The 19,414-nt window shown below is 36.2% G+C and overlaps 2 protein-coding genes across 6 annotated transcripts; one reads left to right on the top strand and one right to left on the bottom strand.

Moving 5' to 3' along the window:
- The first annotated feature begins 195 nt into the window (after positions 1-195).
- On the top strand, positions 196-18,552 carry LOC149708852 (uncharacterized). 5 transcript variants are annotated; one of them, XM_089864334.1, is made up of 5 exons: positions 196-1,051; positions 15,693-16,008; positions 16,242-16,459; positions 16,545-16,828; positions 17,480-18,552. In XM_089864334.1, exons 1-5 carry the CDS (start codon positions 980-982, stop codon positions 17,703-17,705), a joined length of 1,116 nt encoding a protein of 371 aa, XP_089720460.1. In that variant the 5' UTR covers positions 196-979; the 3' UTR covers positions 17,706-18,552. The 5 variants fall into 5 exon arrangements, with proteins under 5 accessions (XP_089720460.1, XP_089720464.1, XP_089720461.1 ...); XM_089864338.1 differs by lacking the exon at positions 196-1,051 and adding an exon at positions 8,960-10,934; XM_089864335.1 differs by lacking the exon at positions 196-1,051 and adding an exon at positions 8,960-10,934 and having other exon boundaries at positions 11,006-16,008.
- LOC149708853 (uncharacterized) lies at positions 8,256-13,879 on the bottom strand. The gene is made up of 6 exons (XM_089864333.1): positions 13,757-13,879; positions 11,547-11,647; positions 11,167-11,269; positions 10,840-11,001; positions 9,828-9,948; positions 8,256-9,025 (listed from the first exon to the last, which is right to left on the bottom strand). Exons 1-6 carry the CDS (start codon positions 13,796-13,798, stop codon positions 8,295-8,297), a joined length of 1,260 nt encoding a protein of 419 aa, XP_089720459.1. The 5' UTR covers positions 13,799-13,879; the 3' UTR covers positions 8,256-8,294.
- Positions 18,553-19,414: the final 862 nt, after the last annotated feature.

The raw sequence follows: 19,414 nt of genomic DNA, 5'->3' as shown, positions 1-19,414 counted from the left end.
AAAGAGGATTTTGAACTTGGGTTGTTAAGCTATCGCAACACACCACTAGATCATGGGAAATCCCCGTCTCAGTTGCTTATGGGTCGGACTTTGCGAACACGTCTGCCGGTCTATCATAAACCAACACGACAACCACCACCAAAGAAAAATTCACAGGTCTCGAGTGGTCGACCTCTGGCGAAATTGGAGCAGGGCGACGTGATACGAATTCACAATCCAAACGATTCGAGTTGGGCACGGAAAGGACAGATCAAACAGGAACTAACACCGCGGTCGTATCAAGTCCAACTGGATGATGGGGCTCTTCTGAGACGAAATCGCCACCAGATTTTGAAGACTGAAGAAACACCGACGCCATCCTCACCGCGAGTCGCAGAAAAGGAAGCCGTCAGTCCCCCAGTACCTCCGCTCGAGGTCAGAGATGATATTCCACTGAGAAGATCTACTAGGGTGATTAAACCACCGAGAAGGCTGGACCTCTAAGGCTGGACGTCATCCATTTCTTAACATTGACGATTAGTGTTTAATATGTTTAGAGTTAATATGTTTTCAAGTTAATATGTTTTAAAATTTAAAGTGTCAAGTTAATATGGTTTAAAATTTAAAGTTTCAAGTTAATATGGTTTAAAATTTAAAGTTTCAAGTTCATATGGTTTAAAGTTTCAACTTAATATAGTTTAAAGTTTCATACGATTAAAGTAACATTTGTTTTGTTTTACGAGAAGAGATGTATCAATAGCATGTTTGAACTTCCCGCCTATACTGTTGTTACCAAGAGGGCGACACTGTACTGTAAAAAGACAAGAGCAAGGCAGAACTCTCTAGAACGCAGTAGCAAGTACGAGGCAGAACAATAAAGAAGTTTTGTTACAACTGCTGCCCATTATTTAAGTGATTAATTAACACTACCCTACCAACAGTAGAAAACGATACACAACTGCTGTTTACTCTACAGTAAATACGGTCGGCCTCGCCTTGGATGAACCTGACACACAATACCCTCATTCGTAAGCTGGTGAGATGCCTCCTTGATGTTGATTATCTCCTTGAGGTAAACCTAATGTAGTCAAAAGTCTTTCTTCACTAGAGCTCGGAATTTTCTATCCATTATCCACAAATTGCTGGATAGGGTAACCGATTATTTATAAACAAATTTGTCGATTATAATACGATTTAACACGTCATTTCTCTGGATAATTTTCGAGTATGGATAAAGATAAAATAACGTGGATCATGGATAGATAATGCCGAGCTCTATTCTTCACATCCAATGACATAGTTCTGTGGATTTCGTGACTCTTAACTTTCTTTCGGAACTTTGAGTGGATTTAAAAATGCCATCATTTTTTCAACAAGGGAGAGAAACATGTAGGACCTGTTGAAGTTCATCGCTCAAGGAAAGTGAAATACTTGAGATCGGCGTTTGAAGTGAGGCATAGACATTTGCAAAGCGTCTTGAGTAATTTGAAAAAAGTATTCAAGTCCACACCAAACTATGCGCCACGAAACCTCTACATATAGCCGCCGATCTTATCAACGCCACACTGAAAAAAATTATCGTGCTTTCGGCATTCAAAAATGATGGCGACCGTTCAATTTTGAACAAACCTCTATTGACGAATTCAGATTTAACAAGAAACATTCCATTTTGAACAAGGACTGTTTTACGCGTTCAAAAGTAACCACTAGCATTAATTTTTGAACTGCTTATATATTACTACTCAAAAAAGAATATTTATCCCATTCAATTTTGAATAACTGCCTTGCGCTAATGAAACGTTCAGACATGGTCGTTTTGGCGTTCTAATAGGATTGTATTAGTATTCCAACTAGAGCGTTTTAGGCGTTCAAATGAGATTGTTTTTCGTGTTCTATCAAGAGTGTTTTGGCTTTAAAACAAGAGCTTTATGGGCGTTCACGGGAGCAATTCTTGGCGAGTTATTAGGGTGTAATATTTACAATGGTAAAAATCCAGGTTATTTAATCAAAATTTATTTTAATATTATAATTCAACAAATCAGTTTTATTATATTTTGATGTTCAAGAATATAATAATTTGCCAAGAATTATTCACTACCATTATTAAGTCGATTTTCTTGGCTCAGACTATTGATTTTTTCAGGAACACAAGCACACAGACTCAAATTACGAAATATCATTAGAAAATGGAGGTTAAACCTAAACTAAATTACTTGCTTAACTGGGTGATTAATTACATAACTAAGTTTGATAGGCGATCGTCCTCTCTAAATAATCGTGAAAACTACTAGCTAAGTTTAAATACAATAAACATCTGCTTTTTTCAAAATATTGCTTGTTTTGTAGGTCAGGTCAGGTTGGGTTAGGATTAGAAAGGGCTTAGGTTAGGTAAGTGTTAGGTAAGACTTAGTTTAGGTTAGGTGTCTTCAATACCTACGGTTCCAAATTTAAGCATTAATCCTCTTAATACTAGACGTGTGCATATACACACATTCTATAAATGCTATAAATTGAATTTTTACCTCTCCGGGTGACGTATGTCACGGAGAGGTTCAAATTTCGACGTGTCTGTCTGTCTGTCTGTCTGATGTCACACCCAAGGGGACCGTGTTCGCAGTTGGAAAATCGGGGTAAATAGTGTTATCAATTTCCGAACCTGAAATTTGGAAAATTGTATTCCACTTATAATGGCTATCACTCCATTGTCTGTCTAACACCACTATCCTCTGGTCTTTTGTCCATCCCACATGGGCACCAGTCTGTACATACTATCTTCTATCTCCATCATCATCGTTAAGGCTAAGACATAAGCAGCGATCGGCTATGGTTACGAGAAACGTCTAGCCTCCCAATGGCGGGGTCTTCCTCAAAAGGTTCACGCAATTGCGATGTTCTTATCGACAGCTGCGATTCGAGTCCTTTATATACTACCTATTTGAGTAAGGCGAAGCAGCAGTCGTATGCTTCATTTTAAACGCCAATATTAGTCAAGTCTCTCAAGAATGATTAATTGTTCTTTTTTAAAACGATGTAACGCTCAATAAGGCGAACAACTAACGAAGAAAATGTTTAATATTAATTATATTTATTTTAGTATTTAAGATATTCTTGTTTCTCAAATTAAAGTTAATACGAAAAGGGTTAAAAGGCAGTCTATGTGATTGTCTGTGTGTGTCCGTCCGTTGTTACACTAGTGCGCCGCTTTAGCAGTTTGTCTTGTGTTGATGTGTAAAGAAATCCTACAGAACCTTAATATTCAATTTTTTCATAATATTAAGTGAATATGTGGAAATATTTTTCGTAATTACGATGTCTTTGTAGTTTTGTAGCTTTAAAGCTCGGTTTCATTTTGATATTCCAAGGATATTTTCTAATATTATTATTTGAAATGGCTGTTTATATATTACTTAAGTTATACTACAACTGTATATACAATAATCCTTGCTGTAGTGATTACAAAAAGAAAGCTAAGGCCTAGGATCCGGCGGGTAAATCAAACATTATCAGTATTTAGCTTAGTGAACAAAAGAGGAAGTAATTGAGACCCGAGATTTAGTAAATTATGGGTTTTGATTTTCTTGTCTGTATTGAAGAGACACTAATGGTTCAGAGTGAACCGAAAGTTAAGTACACGTTAAAATAAGGGCTAGTTTTTAAAATAGATGTAAGCACCATGGTGGCAATTAGACCATTGAAAGGGCTTATCGTAATCGGGTTGTAGCTTCGGAGTTTTCATTCTTATTGTGGTGCATATTGACTTTCATTGCGTCTAACCACAAATCAGCCTTGGTGATAATTAACGTTAAAACCCGCGTTGGCAAACTAAGAATATATATGAGGTGAAACGAGACAATGGTGTTTATACTGCAAAACCAGTTGTGAATGTAGTTATGAGAAAACAGGGTTAACAGTTGAGGCGTAGACAACTGGGCCTTTTAAAACACATAAAGACTATATTTCTCCCAAAAGTTATGTACTGTTTTTTCCCCATTGATTGATTTCATTTGTCCAAGGCACATTCTTATTGGATGTAAAATGTCATCTGCTTTACTATATATTCTCTATGCTTGGAATACTGCTTTAAGCTTAGTTCCCACTTGACCGAAAACACGACGGAAACACTGCGTAAGTATACCTCTGCGGGAAAACATCTTCCGCCTAACGTGACCGAAACAGCTTTCGGTCGAACAGAATTGGTGTTCTATTTTTGAAGCAGAGGCCGACGTAAAATTATTTTCATAGCCAACCAAAATACGTTTCGGGACGAAGCTTCTTCTGACGTCATAATAGGGGAGTTTTTTTATCGCCGCTTTGAGTTTTTTTCAACTTGCCAGTCGCCATTGCCACCTTTGCATGTTATGAACTTTTGAGTTTGAATTCTCTAATCGGATTTGATCGCTAGTCGCTACTGCCGTGTTAGTATGTAATAAACCTTTGACTTGAATCTCTGACCTTAATTTGGTAGAAGTAAGCTCCCTAATTAAGATACCATCAAGGGAAAATCAAAGGCCAAGGCTTAAGTTCTTCCAACTCGTGCCACGTGACTACCTGCCGACCGCCCCTTTTGGTCTGAATTCGGTCGAACCGAACTAAAATCTTGCCGTCGAAGGCCTGCGTAAAACTCAATTTTTTGACGCAGCGCTAAAGTTTTCGGTCGTCATTTTCGGTCAAGAGGGAACCTAGCTTTATTAATTCGTAAATTTCTACATCAAAAAAGAGAGATATAATTCATTATCTAGGTAAATAAATTTGTAAGTAGTCCTCTTGACTCGGAGAGGTAGTATTTTGGTTTTTTCAATAATAAGAAATTTTTTATCGTCGGCAGCGTTTAAAAATAAAATATTTGCTGATGTCTTTTTTATAGGCAGTGTATTACGTTAGGAAATCATATTTGGGTATTCGTTTTATGTTCAAATTTCTTTGCAGTGTTATGTGATGCATTTGACTTAAAAATGAAAATAAATATCAAGAAATGTTTTTATAAAGGTACATGTCTTTAATTTAAAATTATTTGGTTCTTGTAAAGTATCAATTTTGCTAAATATTTAACAAAATAATTGGGTTTAGTGCTCATTTTATCTAGCCACTCAATCGTTATAGGTTAAGTAGATTTTTGCAGGACAAGATAGAATCTTTCCGTTCCCGGGAATTAGTAATTTTATTTCACTGGGAACATTTAACACAAGATGTTTGTCCCATTTGATGAATCCGACAATTTGCGGCGTTTGTCGGCAGAATGGGAATGGGAGGAAAGTGGTTAACTACTATAGTCAAATCAACTTGAAATGCTGTAAATAGGGTACTAAAATGAGGTAAATTAGGTGAATAGAGGCTTAAATTAGGGTATTAATGCGGACAAATAATATTTGACCATGGCGTGAATTGATCACACCAAAATCATTCTCGTTAAATTGTTAATGCAATCCTATTATAACGCGATACAGTTACGTATGAATGCCAATTCGTTCTAGTTTGAACGCCAAAAGTGCTTACATGTGGACGCCAAAATCTCTTACCTTTGAACCCCAAACGCGATCTCGTTTGAACGCCAGACACGATCTCGTTTGAACACCAAACACGACCTGGTGTAAACGCCAAACACGACCTGGTTTGAAAGCCAAACTCGACCTCGTTTGAACGACAAACACGACCTCGTTTGAACGACAAACACGACCTCGTTTGAACGCCAAACACGACCTCGTTTGAACGCCAAACACGACCTCGTTTGAACGCCAAACACGACCTCGTTTGAACGCCAAACACGATCTCGTTTGAACGCCAAAACGCTCTCGTTTAAATGCTAGTGCAATCATATTTGAATGCCAAAATGACCTAATCTGAATGCTTCGTTAGCGTGAATTTTTGAATACCAATATTAGCGTTCAAATATGAACATTTCGTTAACGTGTACAATTGAATACCAATTTATGCATAAATATTTGATTGCTAAGGCGTACCACCACAGTGGCAAGGTATTGAACGCTGAAACATTCAATTTCGAATGTTCTTTTTTTACTGTGCATGTAATATTAAGCAGAGCTGTGCTAATTAGCTGGTAAATAATTAAATTGTAATTAGCAATTAGATAAATATTTATGAACTAATTAACTAGCCAATTAGCAATTAGATTAATATTTATGAATTAATTAATTAGCCAATTAGCAATTAGGCATAGAAACTAATTAAATTCAATTAGAAATTAGTCATCTTTTTAAAATAATTACAATTAAAAATTTCTAATTAATTACTTGTCTAATTAATGTGAAAAAATAAACCGTAAGTAACAAATAACACCATGAAAAAGCCCATGGATTTTCCACTCCCCCTTTGGTAATGCGAGTTTTAATGTCTTCGAAAAAGGGGTATGAAAGCCAGACATGTATTATTCTTCGAAAAAGGGGTATGAAAGCCAGACATGTATTATTCTTCAAAAAAGGGGTATGAAAGCCAGACATGTATTATTCTTCGAAAAAGGGGTATGAAAGCCAGACATGTATTATTCTCGAAAAATGAGACAAGGCTCGAACCTTCCGTCATGCTAAATTTAGTCTCATTTCTTCATTTTCTTGCAACAGTTCCTAAAACGGACTCCGGAGTTGTAAATCCATGGGCACTGCTATTAATTCAAGGAGGAAAAATCATGGAAATATCGAAATAAGGGAGCTACGATTTACGAAAAAGTCATAGACTTCACTGTGAGGGAATTTCATTTACGAATAGAGGGAAAGAGGACACAGTGGGTGGGTTAACAATGCTGCTCCCCCTCACTGCTGGTAGTGGGACGCATTCTCTCTCGTTTAGATGAAACTCCGATTTTCAGTTTTTACTTCAAATCGCCGAAATCGGCGAAAGATATTAATTGAAAATCCAATACACCACTTCGAAATTCTTTTGTGCGCATGCCCGAGGCCCCGCGCTCGAAGCGCCTCAAGGGGAAAGACTGGAAACTGCTCTTTGTTACCCCTACTTGCAAAAGCGCAACCCCACGCGGTTTTTTCCCCTGCCCATCTTAATAAGTACTAGTTCGCAGTAGCCCGCTGTGGCGCCCTAGGTAATGTCAAAGTGGTGTATTGGCAAATTAGCCCAAAACTAAACCTAATTAATTTCTAATTGGATAATTACCTTTCCGATGCATACTAATAAATTATATTACTTCCCAATTAGCAGTAAAGTAGTTAAAATTCAATTACCATTTTCAATTAGTAGAAAATGCCAAATAATTAGAATTTTAATTAGCTAACTAAATAATTAGCACAGCTCTAGTTTTGATAAGCTCGGAGTCGTCAAAGTTTATGCATATTAGGCTAGTATTATTGCTATGTGCTACATTCACCACCTCTCAATATCTCAGAGGAATATTTTGGCGAGCAGGACCGGCCACTCCCTCCGTGGCTTGCGGCCCCGAAAGCTAAATTTGCTAACGGTCCCGTGGGATTTTGCCCACCTGGCCAGTCCGCTCTTGGGAAAATTCCTGGTTTCAATTCCATTATAAGTTTAAAGACATGGGTGTGCTGGTGGCATAGCTAGTCCTAATAATATTTAAATTAGTTGTGTGTTTATTTGATTGAATTAAAGAGATAATTTTTAAAATGAAATCCAATACTATAATAATACAATATTATCAGGAGTTCATAATAACCCCTCTTCGGGGGGGGAAGTATGAAACTGGCCATAGAGCTAATGGTAAAAATCGCGAACAACAAGATTCTGTCGTTGCGCATAGAAAGGATTAGCCTGTTTATGGACATACAACCTTACAGTATATCGTAGTGGTATCTATGCTCCTTGGTTTTCGTTCCAAAACTTCCGTTGGCTGGGATCTCCGTCGAAAAGAATATAGCGATATGGTGGACGTAGAAACACGTTGCAATTCTTATATTAAAGATACTGGGAATAAATTTGTCCAAACCGTTTTAATTTAACCACGGGATTCTCACTCTCACATATCACAACAAAACATCATTGACGATCGTTTAAATGCTTTGTAGAAAACGAGAAACCCCGACTAAAAGCCAACTCTTTAGCCAAGGCTTAATTTCCACCTCGCCGACAAAAGCAGATGTGAGCCATTTTCGCTCCCAGAATCACAAGATAAAAATAGTGCTAAACCGGAAGTGTGTATGTTAATGCGCGTGGGCGCTAAAAAATGGGGTAACTATTTCTTTGGGAGTTAAGCGGTGTATGAATCCGCTGAGCTTTACGGCGAAACTTTGTTGTTACGGGCTTTTTAACCAGTTTCGTACTTCCCCGTTATTATGAACTCCTGATATTATGTATTTTAGCGCCAGTTGTAATAGCCTCAACCTGCTTTTTTACTAGTTGTCGAAGGAGACTTTGATCTCAATGACGCTAATAACGAAAGAAAATATAATTCCCGTTGCCCACAGCATTAGCGGAAAACGGAAATTGGCTAGGGAAAGATTTTGGAAATCCTCAACGATAGTACCATAAAATATGGACATCAATTGCGGTTTTTCCATCATGGCCCTTTTCTTGTCATTTTCGAAATTACCTCCCTCGACATAGAACGACACCATGTCGGCAAACTTAGAGGCGATGTCGCCAGTGAAGTTCCTTCTCATTAGAAACGAGGTGTAAATCAACATGACGTTCTCTTTCGAAATGTGAACGTTTACGTCTTCTTCAGAACACCGAATACAGCAGTCGACAAAAAGGACATAAGGCGTAAATTCGTCCCCGAACCAGATTCGTCCACCATCAAGAATGTCTTCAATCTCTAGGTCTATATTCATGTTCTGGTATGTGAAAAATCCATCCATCCTTCGAGCTTGTTCCATGATGGCTCGCTTAACTGGGTGGCTCTCGTCCGACAAGAAGTAGTGAACGGCTGATTCAGAAGGGATTCGAGGAATGACGTCGGGAAATTTTAACAAGTCAGCCAAGGTATCGAAGTACTTCAAGGTGTCAGGCATGGCCAGTAAAGATAGAAATTTCGACAGGATAAAACATGAAGTGCAGAAGAAAGCCAGCATCCACAAACTCCAGTACACCCTTGGAAAGGCACGCTCCACTTTCAAGAAGTTTCCTAAAAATAATTCAGAATTGTCAATTTATTATTAAGTAAAAGTCCCAACGGGCTGTCTGGTAATCAACGCACAGCCCAAACCGCTCTATCTGGGAAGCTAGAATTTGTCAGGTACGTTACTCTTTAGTACGTACAAAGATCTTCCCGAGTCAAGGACCATCTTTTAAAAAGGCGGTCAGAAATGTAAGAAACATTCTATACATATGAAAAAGAGTAAGTAGGGGTGTTTCAAGAAAATTTCCTTTAGTAGTTTTGGGCAATGTCGTGTGACTGTACGCGTTGAACGAGTCGTAGGATAGATTTAGCGGAAATGCCGAGGCCCATTCCCAATACGCTGATAACGCTACCAAATTCAGGCATGCCTTTTAGAGCTCTATTTTATAGAAAATATGCTTCTACATAACACGTCGTATATCCCTTGAATTTAGTATTCGGGTTTGCTCTCTCATATCTTATGGATTTCAGAGTTGAAGATAACTCAATTTTCCAAAAAAAAAAATTATGTCCTGTCGAGCTAACAGGCAAGTGATGCTAGTGTCTTAACACAAGTTTGTAACTTAGTTATAAAATCACGGTTTAAATAATACTCCTCTCAGTGGATGAGAAATTACGCTAGCGTATAAAATGTTCAAGTTTAGACTATTTAGAGATTGGCGAAAAATTGCTAAGACCAAAGCGTGAGAAAAAAAATTCGTTAAGACACATATTTAAATAATCAAAATGATTCAGGAACTTTTCATCATTACACCTTATCGTGAAATGTTTGTTCTTTCTCACGATTCGAAATCTGTGTCGTTCGTACCTTGAAACAGTACAATGCCAAATATATTTAGAAAGTGATTGAAAGCTGTATATTTGGTTCGTGGTCTCGCAGATAATACCAATGAAATGGTGACCATGGAAAAAATCAAGTACAGCCAAACCTGTTATGAATGAGAATTGTATTAATACAATCATAGCGTGTATTTTACCGAAGCCTCCGTAATGATCTAGGCCCGTGCCTATCGCGAAGCCAGAATATTTTTTTAACTAATTTAGTTCGCCGTTTTTTCTCACTTGGGGGCGCTTTCAGTATCGCAAAATAAAAGTAAGTGCAGTTTCGTGACCCCGCCGACTGCTACAATACTAGGGCAAGGTATAGACGTAGAGCGGTGAATCCAGGGCCACGGATAGTAAGAAAAATGTTTTAGAAAATTACCGAAGACCTTTATTAAACCATCATGCCAAAGAAGTAAGGGATAAAAAAGCTAAGGTTAAAAAATGAAAGGTTACGAAGGAGTAAACAAATTCCTCTTATGGTATAATAAAACTGTGAATGAGCAACTTCAAGAAGTTTTGTTTTACTTCAAAAAGCAACAATGTTAAAGTCTCATAATTAATTTTGTTGTCCACACAATCTAACCAAAAGATTCAATTAAAAGTAAATAGTCCCTAAAACAATTACGTGCATTTAAGGGTGAAACCTATCTCTTTCATAAAATTTTCATAATTGGCCCCTCAAATATCAACGACAATTTATGGAAGACCCCCGTTGCAACTGTAATAAAAGCGCCATATAGTTCACCAATAATGTGAAAATAATTCCTCTATGAAACTGAATATTTCCCCACATAAAAATCGACACGCACGGGTGTAGATCATTTCGGAGGCTCCGATTTTACCTAAAATATCTAAAGCTAAATATGATTATGATATGACTACGTAATTTTAGGAAAACTAATTTTAAAAGGAACTGCCTGGAAAATAGGAGAGAAAAACTATTTATCATGCACGTTAGAGCTACATCGGAATGAGGCATATAATGATATCACAACCTTGGTGTCAAATATCTCGATCAATTTGAAGGTGTTGGGGTACCGATTGGTCGGACGAGAGGAGATAATCTTCATGTTCATTTGGAAAACAGTGGGTGTGTAGCGCACATAATCAATTATTTCCGGCCGTAAATCGTCCAACATTAATGACAAATCGCATTCCTAGGGAAACAAATTCCTTTAAACTATACTCCTATTCATAAGACCATACGTAAATCGGGAAGCACGAAGTTAATTTAATTCAACAAGCTAAAGATTTTCACAACTGGTTCGCCCACTCCCTCTTGGATACTATTCTAGCTGACCAAGCCCGTTTAGATCTCCTACATTTCTAACGAAAAATCCAATTTGTCCGGTTGCGTTGTTCGAACTATACACTCGACCAAGATCAACAAAGGTATCAGTGGCGAGCACGCTATCCCCCGAAGGCCTAAAATAAAATATGTTGCATCTTTGACAGTTATAATGGAAAATTCCAGGGTACAATATTCTGTGGTTTATTTGAAACAGTAAAAAAACACAATGAGTATTTGTAATTGGAACCATGTAATAATATAAAGAAGATACAACAAATCTATTTTTTATTGCAGAATTCTAACTTTCTAAGAGAATTTTCTTTGATACTTGGTTCCAATTTTAAATATGCTGTTTCAAATAAAAACTGAAAAAGCCACCCTGAGACTTTCCAAAATTATGTTTTAAGTTACCAGATGTTGAGTTTCGCAAAAACCATCTTTAAAAACGTAGACAAAATTCCCTCAATATTGATGAGTCCCTTCCAACCCGTAATTTCCGACCAATATGGACCCTGTCAATCACAGTCAAATTTATTTAAAATATAAAGCCTCGGGATAAAATTGAGCTTAGTTCTTTTCTATTCTAACTCCAGCCCCAGATTTTGGACATTCAAATATATGTGTATGTGTGCAAATTGAAGTCGCTTGGATTGATGTGTGGTGAAAATTCAGGCTCAAAATTATCTTACAAGGTATCACCAAAGAGAATATACCAAGAGGAGCAGAAAGTTTAGCCTTTCACAAGGCTTTTGAAAAGCCCGGCCACGGTTTTGGAGTAACTAGATCCGGTTTTTGTTGATTGGCTAAGCAGCGACGCCTTTTATTGGTTAAATTATGTCGGGTGCTTACTTTTGGTGAGGGCAAAGGGTTGATCTCTGGATTGAACGTTTACGTACAAAAGGTAATTTTTAAGTAGTTCCTCCAAATTCAGAGCCGCTCCCTAATTACAAAGTTTCTGCTCCTCTTGGTATATTCTCTTTGGTTTCACCCTCCATATTAAGTAATCAAAGCTATAATACGTGTCGAACCAGATTCGATTCATTCGGTAGGGCTACTAATCGATATGGAAGACAGGTGGTGAAATTATCGTACAAGTTGTGGTGACAATGTAACAATACATTAAGGCATCAGTGCCAAGCATAACTGGCCAAGGAAGAAAATATTTTATACAGGGAATTTTAGAAATAAACCGGTTTTGAAATTGGAATTGTTGGAGGAAAGCAATTTGCGCATAGCAACACAATTATGGGCGAAGGAGTTTAATAAAAATATCAAAAAAATTATTTGGAAAAGAGCCCAATGCAATAGCCATCTAATTATTGGGAAAGAACTAATTACAAATATCATTCAAATTATTTAGGAAGGACACTGCCATCTCTAATACTAGGCCTTGCGATAGGAATAAAAGGGGGGATGTGGCAGTTAGGATTTCACAAATGGCGCTAGATGTCGCTTTTCTGAGGTTTTAAACTGGCGGAAAATTCAAAACTATGGGAAATTGTTAGCAACGACGAAGTGTAATCTGCTAAGTTCGGCTCGAAAAAGAAAGCAAAAAACCGGTCAATAAACCGGTTCATGATGCTGAACGGTTTCGGAGTTCGAAAACTACTAGTTTAAATTTGGTGTACGTTTTGACACGTGTCAATGGCCTCTGCACGGAAATTTCAACCTATCACAGCCCTTAAGTTTTTCCCAAAAACTACTACTGCCAATGAAATGCCTTAAGTTTGATTTGGATTGACCAAAGAGCGAGCTTAGGAGAGGTAGGAGGAGATTTCTTTGGCAGCTGAATCAGACAGACATTATAAACTCCAATATTTTAATTACCCACTTCTCTAGTTTAGCAGACGATGCGCCCTGGTCAATGGTCATGGACCAGGTTATTTAGTAGTTTAAAAAAATACTTTTTTCCCACCCTGGTCAGCCATACGCGAAAGACGTGACGTCATGCAAGACTGCGCAGTACGAATTTACTTTCGTCATCGCGAAAATTCGCCTCAGAAAAGAGCCATCTAACGGTTACTAAGCGCAAATTCAAAATGTCACATAAAAAATGCTTCTGTCGTACATTTCAAGGCAGAGTAATAGAGTTGGCAGTGGGAAGGACGAAATGAAAATAGCATACAAATTATTCGGGAAGGAACTCAATACAAATAGCATACAAATTATTCGGGAAGGAACTCAATACAAATAGAAATTTATTTATTCCGGTAGGAGCAATATGCAAGTAGTCATAAAAATATTCCGGCTGGAACTAAATGCCAGTAGCAATAAAAATACTGGAGAGTGAACTATATGCCAGTAGCAATAAAAATACTGGAGAGTGAACTATATGCCAGTAGCAATAAAAATACTGGAGAGTGAACTATATGCCAGTAGCAATAAAAATACTGGAGAGTGAACTATATGCCAGTAGCTATAAAAAGACTATAGTGTGAACTATATGTAAGTACCAATATTTTGGATATTGCGTATAATTTAGTGAAGCGGAAAAAGCCCCTAAGGGTGCATTAGGTTCCAATTATCAAAATTCAATTAAATCCTAAAAAAAGTAAAGCAGCTAGGCATCGCGTGGTTACTTACTGTTTGCAAATATTCCATGAAATTAAATAAAAACTTACTTCTGTTATACAGAGGCGTGTTGCGTTTCCAGACACATTCATTGTAGCAACGTCTTTATCGCAAGAACCAACGCTTGCGTTAATTGCTCTTCCGAAGTTTTAAACTATTAGACGGAATGTTACAATCTAAAATTACGTGAAAATTTGGATCACGCGCAAACTCGATCAGTATTGAAATTCTTCAAAATTGCTTAGTGCTCCGCCATGATCAAGATGCAAATATATTAAAAAAAAGAAAAGAAAATTGCTTCAATCATAATCGAACAGTTTATTCGATTTTAATTCAGGTGTTAGCGCAGTTAACTGGACTTATTTTACATTAAAAATTAAGGCGCCGTTCGTGTTCAGTACCCAGAAATTAGTCAGAAGCAATGCAATTTGCTTGTAGGAAAACGTTTTGTTTAGTAAAAAAATATCAAAACTTTTTAACTAAACCGTTAGCCTTTGTCTGCATTTCGACTTAGGTTTTTAGAATAGGTACAGGCTAGGTTCAGGTCAGATTAGATTAATATAGTGAGGTTTAAAAAATATTATTACATTTTTGATGTTTCTAGCTATTTTCATAGTGATGAACACTAATATCATCTTTATTTTCCATTAAAAATGACGCCCAATAACTTGCACTTGTTCCGAAATTCGTGTATATTAAGATTTGGAAACAAAATTACAACTCAAGAAATGTTGGTTTTAGTATAGGAGAGTACTCTACAATTTTGAAGAACGTTTATGCTGGTTGTATTCAGCTTACTTCTTTTGGGGTCGACGAAGCATTGAGCTTCCAGTTGAAAGAAAATATTTTCTCGTAAATCACTAGCATGTAACATGAAGTATTTATTTTTATTGTACTTCAGTTATATCCAAACTTTTATTTGATACCGTATTAAATTTTGTATTTTTCACAACTATTGAAGACTGTCTATCACGATCTCGAAATATAATACGTATTCCAAAAATAATGGAAAAAGGTTTTTTCGTGTCAATAAAGTTGTTTTTAGCCAGATTTGTCAATGCGAGACACCGTTTATCATAATATAATAACATCTGTTTTTAAATAAATCTGAGGGGAAAATCTAGTTTTATTGAAAATGGAGAAATGAAATGTTAAACGAGAAAATAAGCTATATAAAAACAAGTTGGGAAACCAAAATATTACATCTCCCAGTGGGAAACTATACGCAACTGCCTGTTTTAAAAAAAGAACGAATTATTCGAGCGTTATTAGGACAACTCGATTGACCTGTATATCCATGATTATATTAGTCGATATTACCTACGTATTTATAAGTCACTACTGTTTATATTGTTGGTAGTATTACTCTTTTTATATGTACTATTCATGGGGGAAAACAAATACTATACTACTCATCCTATATAGCTGTGTATTTGTTCTTTGGTCAGCCCCTTGATTTCGCATCTTACGCAATACATTGGTGCCAGACGTGTTAAACATTTTTATAGGGTTTTGGTCCAAAAGAGCTGGAATTAGGCCAGATTTATTGAACGTTTTTCTCGGTGTCCGATGGAATTTACAAACCTTTCCAGAATTATCATTGGTTCAGAAATCAAATATAGTCCAAACTAGGGGAAAAGATAGTCTCTTCCGAGGTTTCGCTTATCTTCAGTGATATGAAGCTAAACTTATATCATCCTCAGCTCCTAGATTATTGAGATTTAACGCTTGTTTCTTGCACTAAAGAACAACATCTTTTTCACATTACCTTGCCTCAAATACTAATGCCTATGGCCGTTATTCTTTGAAATGTTGTTGAATGGTAGTTTAGGATTTAGCATTCTTTGTTTTAAATTTGGATAAAATAGACAAAACGAACGAAGAATAATTATCACAACTGAAATATGGTCTGTTTGTGTTCAGATTGATCAAGTGAAACATTTTGAGATTTAAAGAATGAGAAAATAATTTTTTTTAAACTTACAGGTATTGGATACCTTTATGGCTTTCTATTTCCTCAAACCAAGTGACGTCATGACGTATGACGTCTCACCACCAATATCAATATCAGGATATAGGCTCATCAGTACAATATCTCGTGTCAAGAACGACTTGGCTTCAACATCTATGAACCTACTAGGAGTGAATTCTACTATTTACATTTATACTTTACTAGCTCTTGTTTTCGTATCCATCACTTCACTTTCCATCTCAAGTACCACTCGTTTAAAGAATGAGAGAATATGTTGTAGCAGTTTGTTTCGGATGATGTGGCTATTTGCATCGAATCTTTTGTTAAACTGTTAAGTATTTAATTTTTTACAATATAGATTGTAAACGTTGCCCAAACCAATCTACATATTTGATGTTCTTTAACTGTTAAGTGCGTTTAGGAAATGATAAATAACATGAACAATGAGAACTTCCTTTACACGTGCCTATCATATTTCGCATGTACTTAAATGTCTCTCTTTCAAACATAGATAAAAGATTTTTCATAAGGCCTTTGACATAACTGTAATGTTATAATTACAGGCAATCTTGCCATTTTGGGTCGAAGACTACCAACGAGGATTTTGGTTGGATCGTGGATTCTAGCCGCGTTTATTCTCATAAAATCATACCATGGCTCAATGAAAAGCGAAGTTTTGATTTCAAAATCGGAGTATCTCAATACTATTGAAGATTTTATAAGAAATCCGAATATTCTGCCGATGATCCCGAAAAATGGAAAGCTACACAAAATGATCAACGTAAGTGCAGGTCATACTCATAAATCAGGTAAACATTATCAAATACTAACATTTTATCAAAATTGCGTATCTTAATTAAATACAGAGATCTGACACCTCATACAAGCAGCTACGAAGTAGAATGGCTTTAAATGGATATTATTTAGAGAATTTGGACCAAAAGAACCTCAATGACATTTTTCTTAAAGGAGAGGGCGTTTTATTAAACGAAATTAAATATCTTGACTTGATCATTCAGAGGTTTTACCCCGACTTGATTAAATCGGAAAGGGCAATTTACATTGGAACAACGGAATTCGAAACGATAGCTCTACATTTCTTTTTCAACAAGAAACTACCCTCAAATGTCCTTGAAAACCTTAAATATCTGTAAGATCTTTACCATTTTTGGCATGTGACGTCATAAAATTATGTGTAAGGAGGTACAAAAAGCACGCGTTGTCACGTTGATGATCTCTTACATGTAAACAAACGAGATAAGGACTAAACACTATCAGACTCACTGTACACCAATCACGGATTACGTGTAATAAATTGCACAATGTCAACAGTAAGGGTTCTTTAAAAGCGGGCGTGAATTTCGTTTAGTATTTACCAAAAACGGATTTATGTACTAAGAACGTCGGATTAGGTCGGATCATAGCCATAGCTTTAGCCTCTGGTACCATCCTCGCATACATTATTGAGAAACTTCGTCTGCTTATATTTTGACTCCACCCACAAATTCTGTGTATAGAGACTTCTAGAGATCGAAAATGTCATTCTTATCTCTATTTTCGTGGTTAAATTTTTTTTTTCGAAATTGCTATATACAGAATTTGTGGGTGGAGTCAAAATATAAGCAGACGAAGTTTCTCAATAAAGTATGCGAGATGGGTAGTGCATTCTTCTTACTTAAATCCGTTTTTGTATTTACCAATTAAATAATTGATATGGAAACTGAAAGTTATCTTGAAAGTACTATCAATTTACCGCTTTTATGACCACTAATTTAATTTAAATGTCACTGTTCTATTAAAGCATCTGTAGATTTATTGAAACTCGTCAAAACGAACCTAGACAGCAGAGAGTTTTCTTTGCAAATCGAAAAGTACTTCATACGGAAAAAGACAATTATATCAATGGACCAAAAGCAACCAGTTTTGGATTTCTTTCTTCAGTTTTCTTGGTTCACCTTTATGGAATAATGCTCTCAATGCTTATACTGGTCGTCGAGTTGGTTAAAGGCCCCTGGATATCGTCTTAACTGTCATAAAGGAAGATTCATTAGTTTCTTTAATTTGATTTTACATGTTGTTAATGAATATTCTGCATTGGAAACTTTGATGGTGCCTTGAAAGTAAATTCTGCAGCTACACGACACCCTTCAAATTGCGCTTGTCGGCTGGAATCATAATATTAAGAAACACAAAGTTCGACAAAGCCGCCATGACGTAATTAAAATTAAGTGGAATTACTTGATAAACCTTAGATCTAGAGGGATATAAAACAAAAACTGGACAATTTTTGGCCAGAAATATTATAGAAAACCATAGTGCATTGAGAAATATTTTTCTTGAATTCAATCCCTAATACGGAAAATTTCGGTTAAATCTTTCTGAAAAAAAAAAATGTTTTGATTAAAAGCTCAACTAAGAGATAGTTCACCACTATTTTTAGAGTTCACCAAAAGAATTGAAGAATGTAACCCTGGGAATATCTCAAAGAAAATTAAAAACCAAAGCTTTCCCCCATTTATTTGACGAGAGCATTAAACGAAAACAAAAGCGCCCCTATTTTTAGTATACAAATGCTATCAGAGTTTGTTTTAGGCATAATAATATCGCAATGCTAAGGGAATAACCTTGGTTTTTAATTCAAGTAAAAGAAACGAAGTAAAACCATTTGTAACGAAATTAAACCATAGTGCAATGAAGTAACGATACCAATGAGTGCGGTAAATTTTTATTAAATTAAATAGACTCGGATAATATGCAAACATGTTGATAGTCTGTTTATTTAAGAACGACTGATTAAATTGTTTACAACGCTATTACAAGAAACCTTTGATTAGTATATTAAAAAAACATATTGTTGTCTATTTATTTAATTGATAACTTTGGTTTTTTAAAATTTTTAGTATTAATACTCTTTGAAAACAAAATGTCGTGTATGTGTTAGAGGTATCAAAATGAAATAAACAAAGCAAACCAGGGACTATAGTAAGGCTGGTGCGTATCTCGAAGGCATTTTAAAATGAATGCTTCAATATTCAACCCTTTTCCATTTTCTTTCTTTGATTAACTGAAATTTTATTAGAATTCAGAGTAATAATGATATAACTCAATTCGCATCTATGCAAATCACTTCAAAATTAAGAGTGTTTTTCTTAATTTTGGGACTTTTTTGAGCCTGTTACACCATTATAACGACTTTCTATATCATAACCGGGACTAAACGTCTATCTCTCTTCGATTCCCATTAGAATGAATCAAAAAAGGGCCTACTGTTACAGGTTAGCGTGCTACCGTTAATTGGAAAAAGCTAGAGCACTGTTATTCCCCTCATAGTGACGATGACGACACCGAGAGCTATTACGCTGGACAAGTCTATCTGTCTTTGAAGAAAGTGTCTTTGTGTCTGCTAGCATTTTTGTAGTTGCCAAATCGGAGCAAACGGATTCATGATTCATTGACAACTTTTGCAGTTCAAAAAAAATTTTGGAAAATTCTATTTCATTATGTAATCTAGCTAACCGAGAATTTTCCCATCCACTGGATATAGTCTATCTCATTTCAACTCCAATCTGTTAGCTTCCAACAAACACCACCACCATATATTGTTCATCAACAACAACCTGTACTTCTTGGTTTCCAACAGCACCACATAAACAACAATCTTCATTATTAGCTTTTACTCCGTTATTATAGTTGAGCAGCGTTCGGCTAGTTTGAAGATAAACGTTTAGCCTCCCAA

The sequence above is a fragment of the Phalangium opilio genome, unplaced genomic scaffold (assembly GCF_054372755.1).
Source record: "Phalangium opilio isolate 3A_F unplaced genomic scaffold, DU_Popi_V2 ptg000013l_1, whole genome shotgun sequence".
Classification (NCBI taxonomy): domain Eukaryota; kingdom Metazoa; phylum Arthropoda; class Arachnida; order Opiliones; family Phalangiidae; genus Phalangium; species Phalangium opilio.
The sequence above is the reverse complement of the archived record's forward strand: the minus strand, read 5'-3'. Positions and strand labels throughout refer to the sequence as shown.

Bases quoted from the DNA above. Each gene is read 5' to 3' on its own strand.
- LOC149708852 (XM_089864334.1), top strand. From the start codon at position 980: ATGAACCTGACACACAATACCCTCATTCGTAAGCTGGTGAGATGCCTC. The intron at 16,009-16,241 runs GTTAAGTATTTA...TTATAATTACAG, and splicing joins ATCGAATCTTTTGTTAAACT to GCAATCTTGCCATTTTGGGT. The intron at 16,829-17,479 runs GTAAGATCTTTA...GTTCTATTAAAG, and splicing joins CTTGAAAACCTTAAATATCT to CATCTGTAGATTTATTGAAA.
- LOC149708853 (XM_089864333.1), bottom strand. From the start codon at position 13,798: ATGAATGTGTCTGGAAACGCAACACGCCTCTGTATAACAGAA. The intron at 9,949-10,839 runs GTTGTGATATCA...CATTCATAACAG, and splicing joins TCGAGATATTTGACACCAAG to GTTTGGCTGTACTTGATTTT. The intron at 9,026-9,827 runs GTACGAACGACA...AATTATTTTTAG, and splicing joins TGGCATTGTACTGTTTCAAG to GAAACTTCTTGAAAGTGGAG.